This window comes from Panicum virgatum, chromosome 2N, assembly GCF_016808335.1.
Source record: "Panicum virgatum strain AP13 chromosome 2N, P.virgatum_v5, whole genome shotgun sequence".
Taxonomy (NCBI): Eukaryota; Viridiplantae; Streptophyta; class Magnoliopsida; order Poales; family Poaceae; genus Panicum; species Panicum virgatum.
The window spans coordinates 47298859-47318211 of NC_053146.1; the positions used below are offsets into that span (position 1 = coordinate 47298859).

At 47.5% G+C, this 19353-nt stretch overlaps 2 protein-coding genes across 2 annotated transcripts; one reads left to right on the plus strand and one right to left on the minus strand.

The window, feature by feature from the left end:
* Positions 1-50: 50 nt before the first annotated feature.
* On the plus strand, positions 51-1684 carry LOC120660810 (protein BIG GRAIN 1-like). Its single transcript, XM_039939451.1, has one exon. It carries the CDS (start codon positions 362-364, stop codon positions 1385-1387), a length of 1026 nt encoding a protein of 341 aa, XP_039795385.1. The 5' UTR covers positions 51-361; the 3' UTR covers positions 1388-1684.
* Positions 1685-8845: 7161 nt separating this feature from the next.
* On the minus strand, positions 8846-15886 carry LOC120660811 (phospholipid:diacylglycerol acyltransferase 1-like). Its single transcript, XM_039939452.1, has 6 exons — positions 15164-15886; positions 12789-13011; positions 12394-12677; positions 10658-10985; positions 9766-10028; positions 8846-9662 (listed from the first exon to the last, which is right to left on the minus strand). The coding sequence occupies exons 1-6, from the start codon at positions 15622-15624 to the stop codon at positions 9179-9181; spliced, it is 2043 nt and encodes a 680-aa protein (XP_039795386.1). The 5' UTR covers positions 15625-15886; the 3' UTR covers positions 8846-9178.
* Between the last annotated feature and the right edge of the window lie 3467 nt (positions 15887-19353).

The following is a 19353-nucleotide window of genomic DNA, read 5'->3' on the forward strand; positions in this document are numbered from 1 at the left end:
GCCGGCCACCACGTACGTGATGGCCGGGCAAATAATTCCCTGCCGCGCCCGTCCCGAGCCCGCCGGTTGGTGGCGGCGAGCCGGCGAGCGGCGAGCTCGCAAGGACACAAGCTGACACGCCAGCGCAGCGGATTCCCTTCCACCACTCCGCGGCACGCACCACCACCAACTTATAAAACCCTTCCCGCGCACGTCTCGCCCTCTTCCCCCTCCGGTCCTCACCGTCGACCGGTCGCGCCCACCTTCCTCGCCTCTTCCGATCCACTGACTTCACACCGAGCTCCATCCCTCGCCTTATTTGGCGCCGCCGCACGCTGCTGGTGGTGCGGGCGCGGTCACTGTGTGAGGTGCTGAATTTGGCATGGAGCGGCGCGGCCACTGCCGCGGCGGCAAGCACCCGCCCCCGCTCCCGCCGCCGCGCCGGGGGCGCGGGGAGCGCAGGCAGGCGTCGGCGTCCAGCGGGTCCTTCTCGGCCTCGCTCCTCGACGCCATCTACCGCTCCCTCGACGAGGGCGGCGGCGGCGCCGGTGCCGGTGCGGACGTCGCTGACGCCGCGCCCGCGCGTGGGAGCGTGGAGGAGAAGGCGGCCGCGCAGTTCTGGTGGGCGAAGGACGCGGCCAGGCCGAGGCACTCTTCGAGCTCGGACAGAGACAGGCGCCGGCGGGAGGCGGCTGTAGTAGTTGCGCGCCCGCGCCACTCCGGGTACGCGTCGTCAACCACGTCCTCGTCGGACTCCTCGGCCAGCTACAGCAGCTTCTCCTGCTCCTCGGCGTCGACGACCGACACCGAGTCCACGCACCGCCGCCACAGCCCGCCGCCGCCGCGGATGCCAGAGGAACCGGTCGCCGCGGACGCCGAGGAGGCAACCCCGCCACCTACGAGCAAAGGGAAGAAGAAGAGCAGGCCATGTTTCCCCGTCGCCAGAATCCGACCAAGGGCCTCAGTGCCGCCATCTTCGGGGCCGCAGCCGCCGTCGCCGGCCACGTTCGCGTGCGCCCTCAAGGCTCTGTTCTCCTCGGCGCGCCTCCAAAGGAAGCCCAAGACTCCGGCAGCCACACCGCAGCCTCCAGCAGTCTCGCCTCCGCCACCCCAGCCACCGTGCAAGTCGGTGACGAGCACCGTGAAAGCGGCTGACGCGCCGGCGCAACCGTCGGAGCCGAGGACTGTGAGGTTCCGCCCGGACGCCGAGGCGTCGGTGGTGCGGCGCAGGGTGGAAGAGCTGGTGCGGGGCCTCGAGGAGCTGGAGGCGGACGAGGAGGGCAGCGACGCCAGCTCCGACCTCTTCGAGCTGGAAAGCCTTCGCGGCGCTGGCGCCGATGAGCTGCCCGTGTACGGCACGACCAGCCTCGTGGCCAACCGCGCGATCGCCCAGGGGGCAGCTTGCTAAGATCCGTAAAAACACTGTCATTACTCTCCGCTCATTTCTTGCATTTTAATAATGCTGCAGTATTTCGTTTCAAAAAATATATAATGCTGCAGCATGGTCTGTCCTCTGTCTATATATTTGAAGTTTGTACGCTCCCTGAAATATGTTTTTCCATGTAAAATGTAAAAAATTCAAAAATCGTGATTAGAAAGGAATTGAAGCAGGATCAAATTCCAAGCCAAATAAATTGAGGCAGTTGTGAAATGACCGAGCTGCAGCAGTCAATAAATAAAAGTTTGCACGTAGTGAGTGTGCGTATGTGTGTGTATGATGATAATTTCTAAAAACAATGCTCTATGTAGCATGTCGCATATACTTAAATATATAATTTTTCCCTTGCCCTACATGTGTGATGTGTAAAATCGTCGACAATTTGAAATCAACTGTATTTTTGCCTAGATTGCTTGAAACCTTTGTTTCCCTTCTCTGGGGATTCCACAACGTTGTTTCAGGAGTGTACACATATGAAATATAAAAGTGTCCACTACCTGCCATCTTGAAAAAAAAATAAGTGTACACATATTACCTCTAGTGTTTCAGGAGTTGGGAACTATGTCCATCAGCAGAAATGCTAGAGGTTGTTAATACTTTTCATTCCGTCGGGGGCGTCATGCACGTTGCTCCAACATTGCCCTAGTCCAATTTGTGAGGAACCGCCCAAATTATCTCGAATAAACCGAGTCATCATCCATTGATCAACCCAGCTTAACCGAAATAATCCCGGTAGTCCCTAGTCAGCGTCTTGAGCAACGCCTAGGATCAACTCGCATACCGTTTGTTCACTTCATAGCAACCATCACAGAGACAAGTTTTAATTATCATATAAAAATTCATGAAGTTAACTATAACATAAGCAACTAAATATGAAGATTTTCAGCATTAAAGGTTCTTTACAAACTAAGATGTATTCTAGGCCTAAGTGGATAACCTACCATATTTTTTTAGATTCAGAGCCTAAACGCAGCAGATATTTAGAGAGTATTAAGTAGCAATAATGATGTCCTTGCCCAAGACACCACTTGCATAAGTTTTGAGCGAATTCCACCGTCCATCCACTTTGCCGACTCCGGCGGGATGAACATGGTCATCACTCCTTAGAAGAGAACCTGCAAAACAACTTAACGGCAACACCATAGGTACATTTGTAATTGCAGGACTTATCCATAATACTATACATTTGGTGGGTGCATGAGGCTAGTCAAATTTTAACATTAATATATAAAAATGCGAGCATAGTTGTCAAGTGAATAAGCAAAAGACATGGCATCTAATATTTCTATATCAAGCACCAATACAATTGCATATGTAAAGTGATCATGTAATTATGAGCTCAGTCTTCCATGAACTCCATCACGAGACTCTACATTGTAGCAAACCTCTGAGAGTGTGCTCCATGACCGAGAGTGTGGGTATGCAATAGATTAATATCCTACATGGGTGTACAACTTTTCCCACACGACACGAGACCATAGGCCATACTACTCGTCGGTCCGTAAGCAATGATTCACGTGTCAACCGTTCGCATACCAATTCCCAACGCTGAGACGAACGGCCGGGATGGACAAGTGTAACTGAACCGCCGACTACACCCCATCACAAACTGCACCGAATCCACTCAGTGAAGGGTGCGTGGATGGTGGTACTGAGCTTGCCATCCTATTATAAAGCATGTGGTTTGTACAAAAAAGTGCTCAAGAAACCAGCATCCAAAGAGACGGTCCTTAACCAACTCAAACAAGTCTAAGACATTTGATTTCCACTTCCAACATGGCCCTACCAGTCTACCACACTTGCTCAAGTCTCGATCCATCATTCATATCTTGCTCATGTTTTAATCTTTCTCATCTACTCAAATATATTTAAGCAAACACCCTATAGCTCGCGAGTGATGGTGACCTTGCCATCTCTCGACTTCTACCGTAAGCTAAGCATGGCTAAGCAAATTAATTCGAGAAGTCTAAGCATACATACTTTATCTAGTATAAGTTGTTCTAGAGCTAAAAGGGAAAATATGCCAAGTGGGTACTACACAAATCACATGAACTAGATAGGGTTAAGCCCATGCACAAGCAATAATTTATAATAGCAAATTAAGATTCAAAAGTAAAATTTGAGATACATATGTGTTTGTCTGGGTACTCCGCAATCACGACACTCTGGAACGTCATTCTCTAAGAAAGTAGACAAATGCATGAATTAGAGAAGATGCTATGCCTATGAATGCATATGGTTATGAGATGCAATGACTTATGAGGTAAAGGCTAACATGATTCAAGGTCATAAAGTGATCAATTAAAAGAAGAAAATCCGGATACATGATTTAAGGTTATAAAACAAGCAATTAGAAGAGGGAAAATTAGAATAAACAAACATTACATAGGTTAGAGATGCAAAATAATTACTCATACGAGCACACACTCTACAAGACAAGTTGTAACACGAGGATGCTATAAAAATAGTTGTGCTATTACTAGTTGTCACATAAATTAAGAATAAGTACCTCACACAACATCAAGCATCAACCATGGAAGCTAGTTCATGATTGCTATCAACATAGAGTGCTAGAGTCTAGAGTATACTCATACAAATTGATAATATTATTATAGCTAAATTTAGACAATTCAAGTTAATGGGCAGCTGCTAGCAACATCACATTTTAGTTAAGACAAGATCATCATTGTACAAAAGAGAAACTAGTAGATCATGTTCTACTTAATTAGGACAAGCATCATCATTATAAGTTGTTTCATGGAGGTTCCTAACCATAACAGCATATCACATTTATTTAATCAACAAGAGGAAGTTGATAGCTCGCATGAGCACAATGGATTCACTAGGCATTTTACAAGAAATTAGTTTTAGAACAAACATATCTAAATTAACATCCTTCTACCACCACATCATGAAGGTTAATATTTAATTATATCATATCATGGCTAAAGGAAACTAACAAGAGTGTTTCATGATTTTAGGAGCATCATAAAATAATTGACCATGCATCCAACTAGGTAGCCATTTCATAGGTGTTATCAATCTTAGACAGAAGATAAAGGTTGACAAAAGTAAACAAAACTGGATTCACAATTTTAGAGGTACATATGTATTTATTGTGCAATATACTATTTAACTAGTGTTAAGCAAACATAGATTAAACTTTACTAATATACAAACAATTCACATAAAACAATATGTCTAATGGATAGTGCGCATCATAAGGAATCTAGCAAAATTGGTTTCATAATTTTTGGACTACCAGAGAATTAATTATGCAATTAACAAGATAAACATATATTTAATAAATTGGAAAATAATATAATTATCTTTGGATAAAACATATTTTTAACAGGTAGAGAATATCAAGACAAAACCAACAAAATTTGTTTCACATCAATCGGGGCTATATTTAATTTTATATGAATTTTACAAGAACATGTAGACTTATGCACTAAAATCAGTCAAATAGTACTATTTACTACAGTAACACAGATACTCCGGGCTTCGCTGATCCGGAAACTCCGGAAATGACCTGGAAACTCCGGGTTTAGGCCCAGAAACTCCAACCGGTGAATAGTGAGCCCGCTGCCAGTGATCCCAGCCACGGTTTGGGGTGGGGTTTGTTCCTAAAAGTTCCTAAGAGTGTGGGAAGTCTATTTTGGTAGCTAAAACCGACATGCACTAGAGTTTTGGAGCTATAGGTCATCAGTGGTGAAAGGTCATGAATAGGCTAGAGAGCTTGAATGAGGGCATGAGAAAGAAGGTGAACGGCGAGGGGAGCTCACCGGTGACAAGTAGGGTACGAGTAAGGGGCCACTTGTTGGAGTACAGCGATGTCGGTGTAGATCGGGTCGAGTTCATCATTGTAGGCTTGGGGAAGATGAAGGAGAAGCTTTGGGGAGCCTTTAGCTCCAAGGAAGGAGATAAAGTCGAGATGGAGCAGCTCGCCGGCGTCGATCTCCAGCGTCCTCCGGCGATGCTCCGGCGAAGTAGAGGGCTTCAAGGGTTGGAGGGATGGTGGAGCTCCTCCATGGATTGGAGTTAGAGAGAGAGAGAGAGAGTGAGGGAAGGGAATGAGGGAGTGAGGGAAAGAGGGCAGGGGGTGTCTTGGTGTTGGGGAGCTCGGACTGACACGTGGGCCTGAGGGGGTACGTGGCATATAAGGGCTTGACACGTGTTCAGCTATGCAAATCTGGATACTCCAGGTTCAGGCCCGGATACTCCAGACTAAACCAACCCGGAAACTCCGGAACAAAATCCGGATATTCCGGAATTTCGCTATACCCACCCAACATAAGTCATATAATGAAATGCAAGTGGCTTCACAGAGCATGGGTTCCACATGTATAAATAATTCAAAATTAAATTTAGATGTATTCAAATCAAGCACAAATTCTTTATGAATGCTTAACAAAAGCTCATGATGCAATGCTTAATATGATAATTACATTCGTGTCATTACACAATTCTTATGCATAGTTCACCCAACAGACATCGTTAGCGCGCATGGTTTAGGCTGAATGTGCTGATGCACCCTACCAAAACCGCAGCTAATTGGTCAACACACATCGACGAATTAGGCCACAGGTTCAACAACCGACTAATATTCCATGAAGCCGCCATCTTTCTCGCAATGGTTTCATGAGCTTTTGATCTGAAAATGTAGTACGTGCGGACGTGCCTAGCCTACATCTCTATTCTCTAGATAGATTTCTGTAACTTGTACCTGAAGCAGCATTTGTTTTCTTTTTGCAACCCGATCAGCAGAACGTTCGTTCGAAGCTAAATAGCTAATCATGATCTGCTGCATGGACCATCTCGGCAGTCGGGTTAAAAATAGTACTCGCCATGTAGTGTGGATGTGGATGTGAGAGTTCTTGGAATAGCTTGGGACATGGCATGCGTTGTCAGCAAGCGATCCGTTCCATCATGCCGCATGGCCCCTCGTGCTGCTGGAGCATCAAGCAGCTCACTGGTTTAGCTTGCAATAATTTCCCCCAATATCTTTGCAGATACATAATTGTCAGCGATCGAGTGATACGAAGTGTTTGCAGCATGAGCATTCGGCATGTAGTAGAATATTTCCAGATCGGTTTCGAGGAAGACGGCGAGGAGCATCAAGCAGTTGGAGCAATGTGACCTTAAACAAAAGATACTGCAATGGATAACCTCATCAGAGATGGAATCTTCGGTCTGCACTCTGCACAGTACGGCATGCCACGTAAATGTACGACACTCTGGCTAGGAGTAGGAGGGCTGAAGATGCCAATTGCCATGGCCTGCCCTCGAGATCGGTGCCCCCCAGCCGCGATCTGATGAGCACGAGCACCGGCATGGGCGGAGCAGTCCGTGTCCGCTCGCCGGCACACAGGCCCTAGCAGCCCAGCTGTGGCGAACGATCCTAGAGACCTTTCGAAAAGCTCAGGATCGAGCACGACGATTCAGCTTTGGAACTCGCTGGGCAGAGGATCGGAGCGCGCATGATTAAGCATCGCAGCGCTGTCCAATTAGCTGTGGCTGCTGAATTATTTCGCGCCTTTTGTTCGCTTTTGGTGTGATGGTGTCGAGCTCGATCGATCATTCATGGATTCATGGCCGCTGCTGCTGCTGCTAGTGCTAGCTTGGTGTGCCGCGGCAGCGCCGCATGGGATCGCGGAGGAAGGATCCGATGCGGCGCGAGTACGCGCCACGCACCGGGCGAGCGGCGACAGGGACGGCCGATCTGTATGCCGGGGCGCGATCTGGACAGGATGGCCGCGCGCGAGAGGGACGCCACATACAGGCAGCCGGTTACACCTACCTGAAAATCTGTGACTGTGCGAGCCCCGCGCGCGTGTCGGGAAGACGACAAGCGTCGCCAGGTCAGGGACCTTCCCTTCCCCTGGAACACCGCCCCTGGCGGTGGCGGCGGGCGCACCGGTCGGAGTGTCGTGTTGCGCGCGCCGCGCGACATGGCATGTAGAGGCGCCGTGGCCGTGGGCTCGTGGCGTGTCGCGAAGAGTAGCTCGGGGCGCCACCGATCTGGGGACAGGACGGAGCTTCGATGCTCCGGCCGGTCTCTCAGGTCGAACGGCAACGCGGGCAAGGTACCGATGGCTACACGCTCTTCAATTCAGGGTGGCAGTATCAGCAATGAACTGGGCGAGCAGGCCGCGCCGGGCGAGGCGCGGACCGGCAGGCAGATAGGCGGCAGGAACGTTTATTGCGACGCGGACGCCGGGCCGGCCGGTGCGCCCTCGGCCGGCGAAGGGCGGAGGCCTGTGCTGCTGTGCATGGCCATGAACGCGAGGTCCCCAGTGGCAGACGGGCCACTTGCCGCGACACGCCCCGCCTGGCCGGTCGGTCGGTCAGTCGATCCTACCCTCCCCTCCCGGTGGTTGCGTGCGCTCGGGCCGGGCGGAGGCGAGACAGACGCGGACGTCGCGGCCAAACAGAGCCAGTCAGCCAGCAGAGAGCAGAGAGCGTACGTGCCTTTCCCCGTCGCGGGCGACGCAGCAGTCCGTTCGTTCCGTCACGGTCGCGGTCACGGGCCCGGCCCCCCGGAGACCGTACGGGCGGAGGTCGGGCGCGCGCTGTTGCTGCGGGTGCTCGGCGGCGGCGCGCGCCGGCAGCCGCTTGAATGCGCCCGCGCCCGGCGCCCGGCGGTGCCCTGTTGGGTCGCGCGCCGCTTTCACGCGCACATGCTTGTGGATTGCGGTCGCCCGCGCCGCTTCGGCGTTGGCCTCTTCTCTCTCGTAGTCGTAGCGACGGAACCCCCCGTGCGGCTGCCGCACACCGTGCATGTGAGCCCGCCCGTTGCAGGCTCGATCTTGATACTACAGTGTACAGTCACTATGGAGTACTACACTAGTGCTGCCGCTTGCTAGCAGGAGTGGTCTGCCTCATTCCTTGACGGATGACGATTCAACAGCCGCGTTGCGTCTTGGTGCGGGCCGAGACCACTGGACGGGTCAGGGGCGGATCTAGCGTGGGGCTGGGGTGCGCCAGCCCCCCCTACGTGCTTGCACATCAAAGAAAAATAGAGGAGGAATGAGGGGAAGAAGAAGAGAAGAAAGGAGAGGGGGTGCTGGAGGAGGAAGAAGTACGTCAGCCCCCTGTCCATGAATTTTGGATCCGCCACTGTGGGTCACCCGCAATGCTCCATGTTTGCTGAGCCCGAAAGGATTTCTTTTTTGAGCTACTTTCTCCTTCACAAATATAAGTAGTTTAAGTTATCTTCACATTGCTACAAATAAACGTTTTAAATGCTAGAAAAGAGACGCAAAATAAAAGTCCAGCTCCTTAATTCGTATGCACACGACTTGAGAGTTGAGACTACTTGTATCTGTGATCGAGGAGAGTACTTTGTTCAGCCACAGAACAGAACCGGAGAAGCGCGGCTACAAAATCACGAGAGCCACGAACGCAATGGCAGACAAGATAAAATGAACATAGACAAACATGATCGTTAAATAAACAATTTATCTCCTACATAGTTTGTATCTTTTTTTCTAGAAAGAAGGGAAAATTACCTCGCAAATACTTAAAAAGACAATACATAGATAAAAGCTACCGTACTTCTGCTAGCGAATGTAACTTACACCTGTACATTTTAATATACAATGCTGTATGATTCCCAAAATAGTGGTACAACATCGCATCAGCTTCCTGTCAATGAATTTGCAAATGAGTGGAAAATTACAATAGCAAAGCAAAATCCACAGAATTGCACTCTAGCAATCACTTTGGCACGCAATCCACTAATAGGCTTCCCAAGCACTACAATTTCAATTTGATTTTCTCTGACCATTTGAATATATCAGAATAAACCTGATCGCCACCGATTTCCTCACCGGTTGCCCCAGCAGCAATCCTGATGATGTCCTCAATCAAAGCGAAGTTCCCCATGATATCAACATGGGCACCGCTCTGAGTGCCCCTGCCTTCCAGGAGATTTGAGGGTGGAGAATGATTGTATTCTCTTACGTAGGTCTTGCTGCCAGCAGGATTAAACCGAGTTTTTCCACGCCATCCTTTTGCACACATGTAGCCAGCACTAAGAACTGGAACAGTTTCATCACCGTCAGCTAAGTAAACACCCCCTTTCAAGCAGCTATTTTCATCCCCACCCTCAGCCGTGGTGTCAATCCGAAAAGGTATATAACACTCAGCTTGTGGGGCCAACTTATATACATAAGCTCTTTCAGTAGGAATGCCTACTCCATACATTGAAAATATTTCCATGTCAGGTGCATTCGGCAACCTGGAAATGAAATGATAAGTTAAAATACTAGAATAATGGCCAGCCACGAAAATAGGCGGAAGAAAGAAAATGTAACATATAAAATACAGAATAGGACACATACTTTGTTTCCAATGGATTCGACCAATATTTATAATGTTGATACTTTGGGTCATCCAAGTTATCAGCTATTCCATATGAAAAATGAACACTTCCACGCTGCATCATCCTTGGAGCAACAAAGTGAAGGTCTATAATGGAATTAGCTGTGTAAGCTTTGTAATCTGCAACTGCTTTTATTCCTCCCCACCCTAGTTCGTGATACTCTGTCCAGATATCCCGGCATGATGTATTTGAATGGGCAATATTATTGCCTTTAACAGCATCCTGAAATGGTCAAAGCAAAAATTCGTTCGAATGTTAAAAATACACCATATGCAGCTCATAGATCCATTTTTATAAAACTAAAGTCCAAAATATATACACCTTAATGCAATGAAGTCAATTTATATACCAACATATTATTAACATTTTTAAAAGCACTAGGTCCTTGGCTTTTAACAAATCATTTTATCGCCACTAAAAAGGCTCTTTCAAGATTTTCTTAACATCAGATAATCAATGATAAATCAAAAGCTTCATCTGGGCCAAACCTTTCATGGTGTAGCCTCAAAGGTTCAAAGCAGCATAGTGATAGCTTAACACAAAATTTATACATAATATGGAAACTGTGTACAACAGAAAAAGAATATCTGAAACAGAACGAAAATGAAAAAAAGCAAAAGGCACTGACAAATAGCACAAGAAAACACCAGCATAGTTCTAAAGGCAACAAGGCGACCCAAGGCAAGCTGCGTACGCCTGGACACCAAGGCGGTGCTTAGGCGACGAGGCGTGGCTGTCGCCCAAGGCGAGCTAGGTCTGCCTGGACGCCTAGGTGACGCCACCTTTAGAACTATGAACACCAGAAACAGAAAAATAAGTAAAGTGGTGTCAACACGCTGCTGAATACTCACACGAAACTCAATCCGCTCGATCTTAGAAGAAGGAGCTTCTGCTACATCTTTACCAAAAGATACCAATCTTCCATAGTTAATAGGCTCCGGTGGAACTTCAACACTTTCCCCATTAATGCCATCAGAAACCTCAGTGTCGTTGCCTTTTTGCTTCTTAGCTTTGCATTCAAACCCGTCTTCTGGAGACCAATCCAGACCTCCCCAAATTGTATCACCACCTTTAGGAATCATTGACATTGTTGAATCCCATGTACGGGTCATACGCATCAAATGGCGTAAAGTCTGAAGTCCAAGAAAGTCAGAGTCCAGAACATCAGGTGCAATAGCTCTGTATGTAAAGAACAAAAATTAGCAACAGACCTAATTTCCTTTCTTTCACCAAGAGCGATTTCTTAGAACAAATAAATATAAACAAATCAGAATAAAAAGGTACCCAGCAGCTCCAAGTTCATGTTTGAAATAAAATTAGAAAAAAAAATACATACTCAAATGCATTCACATTGCAACACCTGAGCAACACAAATGCTGAACAATATTTGGATTCAGTTAAGCTAACAATGAATTTATTTGCCATATCTATGAACTCTAGATACTGGTCTATATATGAGTGTAAAGCACATGGGGAGAATACTGCACCATTTTAGGATTGATGACACTACTAATTGATCTCAGATTTAAACCTGTGATTAATTACTGCTCAATTTAGGGGGTCATGGTAGCTAGCAGAGAAATACTTAGACTTGCACCAACGATTACTTTATTGCAGTGATACATTGATTTTAGGAGTTACTCCTTTCGTGCATATATGATGTTTTAGGTCTGTTTTCTTCTTCAAGAATATATAAAGTTTTACTACCCTGAGGAGAATGTTTCATGGCATTTTGTATTGTTCCTTAGGTCAATAAATGAGTTGTTCACCTTACCTAACTGAACAGAATAATTACATACATCGAAAGGTGGACAATATGCATTTCTTGAATTTCCTCAGAGCATCAAGAAAGCAACAAGTATTATAAGCTAAAATAGAATGATTTTGTGCAATGACCCTTTTAAGCTAGATCATGTGCCATTCAATCCCCAAAACCTCATCACAGAACATAGATTAATAATTATGGTCAATTTATACAAAAATATTGAATAGATTACATCACCATGGACATGGTTACTCCCTCCGTCCCAAATTATAGGTTGCTTTAGCTTTTCTAGATACATGACATTCGCTATACACCTAGATACACAATACAGAACTCTAGATACATAGAAAAGACTATGAATCAAGAAAAACCAAAACGACCTATAATTTGGAACGTTGGGAGTATATGCTAACTTTATGTGTGTAATACATGACCAGAAATTAGCATGGCATCATGGCATAGCAATTTACCATTTAAAGATAATTATGAAAAAAAAAGATCACCAGCAAAGACCCCTAGGTGCCAGGGCTGTGGATTAAATAAGAAACGGCAAATCTCATCAAGAAAATAGCATAATTTAGAATAGTCTGAAATAAGCATATATACAACTAATTTTAACATAAAATTGTAATCTATAGTCTGATGTACGCTAACAGCTAGTGTAGATAAAGAGTGAATTAATCAGATACGATCTCATAACGAACTGCATTAAGAAACAATACGGTCTCAGTAGGCACAGTCTAGTAAACTTCAGCAACCCTGATAAAGTACTAATTTGCCTACTAGAACTACCAAACTCTTAAGTTGAATAACTTGAATTACCTGGCAACAGCAACATCTTTGGCTTCAGATGAGAAAAGCCCAGCAACAGCCTTGGGAACTCCCAAGAAAGGTCCACCAATATTCAGTACAGCTTTAATATGCTTTTCACACCAGTTTGGACCACCGCCACCTCCCATGGGAGGAGGTGCCTCGACCCACTTCATAAAATGCAGAAAATAGAGGACCCCCATAGAGTGTGGGATCACCACAACTCTATTTCCACCATTTGTCGCTACCATGAGTTCAATGTTACTCTTTATTCTGCTCAAAGTTTGATCACGAACCTGCAAATGGTAATCTATGTTAGAAATGGAACAGTCCATTCTATACCAGTACCATTTTTACAGAGGAAATACAACCAAAGAATCAGAATTGAAGTCATCAAAGAAGGGTACCTCGGTGTTCTGGAAAGATAACCTCCAATCATATGCAGCCATATACATGGTCTTTTCTTCATATCCAATACGAGCTAAGTTGGCAATTAACACAGCCCAAACAAAATATCCAGGTACAAAATAGTCTGCTGCAACAAGACCTGTGACCGGCCTAACCCTTATTCCTGGCTTGTCTAATCCAGTTTCATTGTCCAATGACATATGTTCAACCCAGCATAAAGGTCTGGAAAAGTTACAGGTGAGATAGTAAGACTCTGCAGCCAAAGTAAAAGTGCACAACTCACTGGAATGCTGTATTTGCATAGCAGAAGAAAGGGCTGAGAATATGCTAACTTACTAGATTAATGACAAAACCGCAAGCTTTATGGAATATAAAGAACACCAATTAATTGAACACAAACAACTTGTATGGTAGCCAAAACATTTTTCCAGTACAACAAGTTAGAGAAAACATAATGCTGGCTTTGGCTGGTGCTGATTTGTTGTGAGAGAAAAGTACTGGCTGCCTGGTGGCTGGTGCCTAATGCTGATTTAGTGTGAGAGAAAAGCACTGCTGGCTGGTTGGCTGTGATAACTTGATAAGCCAGCCGAACAGAGTGAATGTGAAGTCCAAGTGACAACATTCACTCCAAGTAAATCTTAGTAACAGTAACTATCAAATTAGGTAAAACATCATGAAGGTTCTTGTATTCACATCACAGTTGCTTTTTGCAATCCTGCTTGACCATAACATAGGTTTCAGTTGTGAAAATTAAAGAAGATCTCTGATACGGTTTCAAGCAACCTCTGGAAGTTTTCAAGGTAAGGCTACAGCACACGATGCCAGTTGTTTTTCATCTAAGTACTGTCATTCCTATTGCTAGGGGAACATCTTGTGAACTATTATTATAAAGATTACATAATGTCCTGATATGAATAACAAGCACATTTATTCACCGCAGCTAACTTGATAAGATAATGTAAAAAATATGTCCTCAAAATGCAACATAGAAACTGTCACCATATTGTAAAGTAGGTGACTCATAAACTTTATGGCATTCATAAGTGGTGGAACAAGGCCGCCTGAGTTCAAATTGAGCAAAGAAATGGCATTTCACATGGCAGGAAGTAAAAAAATGAACTCACCATCCCTAACTTTCTAGTAAAATTTCTGGGTCCAAATGGGCTTACTTCATTTCAGAAGCAAAAAATTTTGCAAGAAAATTACCACCCAGCTGAAATGCTAGTGAAATAAAGAAATAGTTTCAGCAAAAGTGCAATACCTTTGTTCTCCCTATAGTTAACAGAATAAGGCTCAAAGGAACAACTGGCAGGTGTGTTGTTCAGAGTTATGGTCAGTACTCTCCATCAGAAAGTAGGCAAACATAGATCTTTATAGAAAGCAATATCTAGTATGACACAACTGCTAGAGGGGACCGAATCCCCTGTCAACCTTTACAATGAATCCTGAGGAGAGTTCCTGCTTTTCAGAAACTGCATGATTTACTGAAAATATTTCTCTTTTTTAAGACACTAAGACAGTTCCCATATCCCCACCACCCAAATCCAGGTAAAGATGATGCAGAAGTGCGAATACAAGAAGCTAGTCACATGTGGTAATTTGATAGTGATAGTAACAAGAAGCCAAGAAATAGCAGATAAATGATACATCTACAATAAAAATAATTGTGAGAGATAAATAGCAAAGCAAGGACAAGCAAATAGTACAAGAATAGTGGGGACACTTTGTAGTATCACAAGACACCGGATCCATGGCAGGTCCAAAATGCACATGCTGCATACCCAAATTCCGTTTCTGGTACTAACGAAAAAAATCGCAACATATCAAGACAAAAGAAAGCTGTTCTTGCTGTTATATTTCACATCTTGTGAAGCCACACAACTAAACAGGGAATTGGGACAAAACAGGCCACTGACCTACTCATCAAGCACATTACAAACTGAAAGTGTCAGGAAAATATGAACCACTGCTCAAGAATCAGAAATAAAACCATGGAACAATCATTGTTGTAAAGATCCCAGATGAACACCCTGCCATTGAGGCAACACAATACATAACTCCTAACAGCTGTCAGAAGAGCAGAAGTCACCTAAAAGACATCTCAAAGGCACATGCATCATTGCTGTTTTGACACAAAGGTAGAAAATATCGTGGCAGGGATCTTCATGTCCTAAAACAACACTAACGACCAAACAAAGTAAAGCTTAAAGCACAAGCGATGTAGACAACAAGCATTCAATCGATGGTTCAACCAAACGAAACATAAAGATAGTTCTCCTATAACCCAGACAAAACTGTTGAGCTTATAACAAAATTTGCGCAACACAACGATTCTAGAAAATAAGAACTGACAAAAGGAGGAAACTGAAGCAACCTCTTGTATACGTCGCCAAATGTGCCGCCCCATAGCCGCTTGCGGAAGAGCCCCTCGGCGCAGTGGTGGCCCTCCCAGAGCTCGAGCCCGCCGGTGACGATGCCGGGGACGAAGACGACGGGGTGCTTGACGCGGAGCCCCTCCTTGTGCAGCTTGACCCCTGGCGGGTCCGGGAGCGGGCCCGTGATGGCCTCCGTGACGTACTGCGGGAACGACGCCGGCATCGCGTTGTAGAGGAAGAGCAGGAGCCACCAGGCGGAGCACACGCACCCGACCAGCCAGCAGCAGCTGTCCACGCACGACCACCTGGCCTTGGTCCGCCTGGTCGCCTCCTTGGACGCCGGCGCGGAGGAGGACGGCCTCTTCCCCTTGTCGTCGTCGTCGTGGTCGGACCCGTTGCCATCCGAGGGCGGCGGCGGCTGCTCCCGCTGCGGCTGCTTCCGCCGCCGCAGGAGCGACATGGCGGGCGCGCGGCGCGGCGGTGGTGGGTCCGAGGGCTACCTGCGCGGGCCCGCCCGCATCCCGGGCCGCCGCTGCGGCGGCGCCCGGTGGAAAACCCTAGGCGGCGGAGGGAGCGAGGCGGGGATGGGAGGTCGAGGGGGAGCCGTGCGCTCGTGGCCTGGCGGCTTCGCGGGGTTCGCCGTTCGCGCTGGTGAGGTCGCGCGAGAGGAAGAGGCTGGGGCTGGGCACCGCCGCACCAAAGGTCCACAGCGACCGCTCCCGTGCGCCCGGCGCACGAACGCGGGGTGTAACTCTCGCGTGGGCCGGGGGACGTTTCACTGACATTCGGGGCCTAGCGGAAGAAGCAAGGGTCGATGCAGGAGGGCTCCCTTCACGGAAGGCGGAGCGCTGAGGTGGGGCTGCGAGGTCGCTGGCTCGTCTGACGGCCGCGATGGATGGGGCCAGACTGGCAGTCAGAGGGCGGCCATGTGGGACCCACGTCGGTTACTGGCTTGCTGGCACAAATATAATAATGACGAATCGATCAGGGACCTTCAGTTCTTCAGAAAAAAAGAAAAAGAAGCACAACGACCTTCTAAAACGTTTCCGCCTTTCTAACTCAAGCGTTTTTCTCTCTGCACTATTTCTGCTAAGCACAACTCGGATTTTCATATCCCATTTTTTATGTTCCATCTCATTCGCTTTCACAATGGTGGAACACTCTGGCAATGATACTGCATCCGGCAAAGAAGAAAGCAATGACGCTACATGCTGGATTGCTGGAGTGCAGTGGAGACGAGGATGATGATGATGCTGGCAACGGGGAGCATTGCTGTTTTCCATTACGCTATCCGTCGTGGAATTTAAGGTTTCAAGTCGTGAAAAGCAAGGTATTTAAAAGATTAAAATTTGTACCTAGATATAAGGCATCCTAAGATTATTTGCACTAAAACATCTATCCCACCCGCTGTGTCGTCCTCCAGTATGGGCTTAGAGGAAATCACGCTGCACCGGAGCATCCTACGACTTCCACTAAAATAGCGGTAGGAGCGCGTCCACCGTTCTTAGCGGAGGTAGGGGGCATGCTAAAGCAGCGGGACCTGCGTACCCATGCCTTCGCGCCATCCCCAACCTCTCGCCGTCGCCAGAGCCCCGACGTCAAGGCCGCACCGCCGCGAGCCCTGCGCCTTTGAGTTGCCCGCCGCGCGTTGAGGCACCGCCATGATGGAAGGAGGTCCGCCCGCCACGGAGGGAGCTCCACTATTATCTCCGCCTCCGTGCCTCCGTCCCGCCGCGCTTCGCCCCCGCCACGCCACGCACCGCCGCGACTCGGCCATGCCTCCGCAGCCGCCGTGCCGTGCCTCCGCCTCGCTGCGCGCTGTCCACGCCCCAGCTAATCCACTGCCGCGCCACAAGAGGGGAAGAGAGAGAGAGGACGACTCGCACTTCGCTGAGCGTCGAACAGGCCTCCGCCTCCCCGCTCCGCGCCCGCCGCGTAGGGCTCCGCGCCTCGCCGAGCGCCGCACTTGGAGGAGGGAGGATCCACCCCTGCTCCTCCATCTTGCGGCCGTGCGCGACACTTTGCTCGCCAGCAGGCTTGCGCTTCGCCCGCGATGCTTCGCGCGGGGCCGGAGATGAGAGGAAGGGTCTGGCCCATGCTCACCGGAGAGAGGGAGGCGGAGGAGCAGAGGAGGCACCAGAGGGAGGGAGGGTGATGGGGTAGTAAAAAAAGAGCTGAGGCTGACATGTGGGCCTCACTAGAGTAGTTGGTATAGAAGATGAAATATAGAGTATGATTGGTGTGGGAGAACTGGGTATAGAGAAGAGAATCTAGATGATCAGAACAGAATATTTCTTTTAGAGGATGGAAATAGAGTACGACGAGTGTGGATAGCCTAAAGTCTTTTGGACAAAAATGCATGCTAATCTCCTTGATTGTGGTGTTAGTTTTGTATAAAAAAATCCAATTATGGTGGGCTAAGGGAGTAAAAAAGACATGCTAATATCATTGGTTTTGGTGCGGCATTAAAAATTAAGCAATTAATTAACTAAACAATATACTAATGATGGGTACAAGTATCTTTTATCTACCTCTATAATTGCTCTGCAAAAACCTAGAACACCCTACATTTCATGATAGAGTAGTTATCAAGACCAGAAATTCGATACTCTTAGGGCACCTGCAATTAGAGGGCAATTCTCTACTGCATGTTCCATGCCATTAATAAGGAATATTATAGTAAACCGTCTCAACGGAGTATCTATATAGATGTCTATAGCTGCTTTTAATACTTGTAGGCTTTCTGACTGGCCCACCTCGTTTTTTGCTATAGGATCTCGCCAGATTTGTAGATAGTCCGGTTCCTATCCTCGTTTAATGCCTTACACGTAGGATAGATGCTGGCATGAATTCTCTTGTAGAGAGCATCTACTGGCATAATTAACATGCCCTTATTTTATAAAACTTTCTGTTCTTTCATGACTTCTCTTGTAGAGAGCATCTAACGGCATAATTGACATGCCCTTATTTTATAAAACTTTCTGTTCTTTCTGTTACGAAGGAAAATAGAATTAGTGATCAGTTTATTATTAGATTTATTACATCACTAGGCAGTTACAAATCACACCAAGGGATCATTCACGAAGGGGTCTGTCCCTTCATGAATATACACTCTTACCCTCTTATACATGTAAATATTATGGTCCAAACCATCAATCAATACAATAATTCATTCTCTCGATCCTTTCTCTCATTCACTCTACAACACGTTATCAGTCACCTTTAGACTCGACGCTGAGCACAAGATGCCGCTGTAGAAGAACTCGCCGAGTTCCTACGACAAGAAAGAAAGTGAACAGGGACCGGATGGGCCTCTCGTCCCTGAGAAAACGAAGGCATTGAAGGGAGAACTCACCGGCGTTGCTCATCGGATTTCCTCGCCGGAGAACTCACCGAACTCCACGCCCCCAAACAAACTCGCCGAGAATTCTCGCAAGAAAGAAACAGAGACACGATGGCCTCTGTACTGTTAGTATTGATCTCCACCGGGCCAGTCCAACGATTGGGCCAATCTTGACTCGCGTCCTGATCGGGGACGCCCAGCCCAAGATGAGGCTGGTGGGCCCCCGTCGCGCAACCCTATAAAGTGGAGGTGGGATTAGAGGCTTAGGGCACGAGGTTCGCCGTGGCTACAGTTCCCACCGTCCTAAACCCTAACCCGATCTAGAGGGAAGCGCTGCTGCGGCGGGAAGCACCGCCAGCGACGCACCATCGCCGTCGACCATGCCACTGTCCTCGCAGAACGTCACCGGCACCGGCACTGCAACTTCTACATCGCCCGCCGTTGCCTGTGCACAGCCTCCATCGACGAACGTTGCTCCACCATGGAGGTCACAGAGGCTAAAGCAAGGTACTTCCTCACAATAAAAGTCTTTTCCTCCACTCGATCTACTCCTAGCGATCCAAAATGTCCTAACAATGGTACCAGAGCCGATCTAATGAGTAGATCGATATGGGGAAAGAAGATTCGGTCACGAATCAAAAAAACAGAGACAAAGTAAGAATCACATTGATCTCGAATCAAAGAACAGCAAACCCTAACCCTAGCCAAGAAAGAGGGGGCGCGGGTTCCGTACCTACACTGACCTCCAGGGGCGCCGGACCTCCGGTCAGCCACCGCCTTCGTGCGGAAAAGAACGGGCCGACGCCGCGCATGCCGCCCTGAGCGCACGCGCACGGCCCCCAAAGG

Bases quoted from the DNA above. Each gene is read 5' to 3' on its own strand.
- LOC120660810 (XM_039939451.1), top strand. From the start codon at position 362: ATGGAGCGGCGCGGCCACTGCCGCGGCGGCAAGCACCCGCCCCCGCTC.
- LOC120660811 (XM_039939452.1), bottom strand. From the start codon at position 15,624: ATGTCGCTCCTGCGGCGGCGGAAGCAGCCGCAGCGGGAGCAGCCGCCG. The intron at 10,986-12,393 runs GTAATTCAAGTT...CTTTACATACAG, and splicing joins AAAGATGTTGCTGTTGCCAG to AGCTATTGCACCTGATGTTC. The intron at 9,663-9,765 runs GTATGTGTCCTA...TTTCATTTCCAG, and splicing joins TCGAATCCATTGGAAACAAA to GTTGCCGAATGCACCTGACA.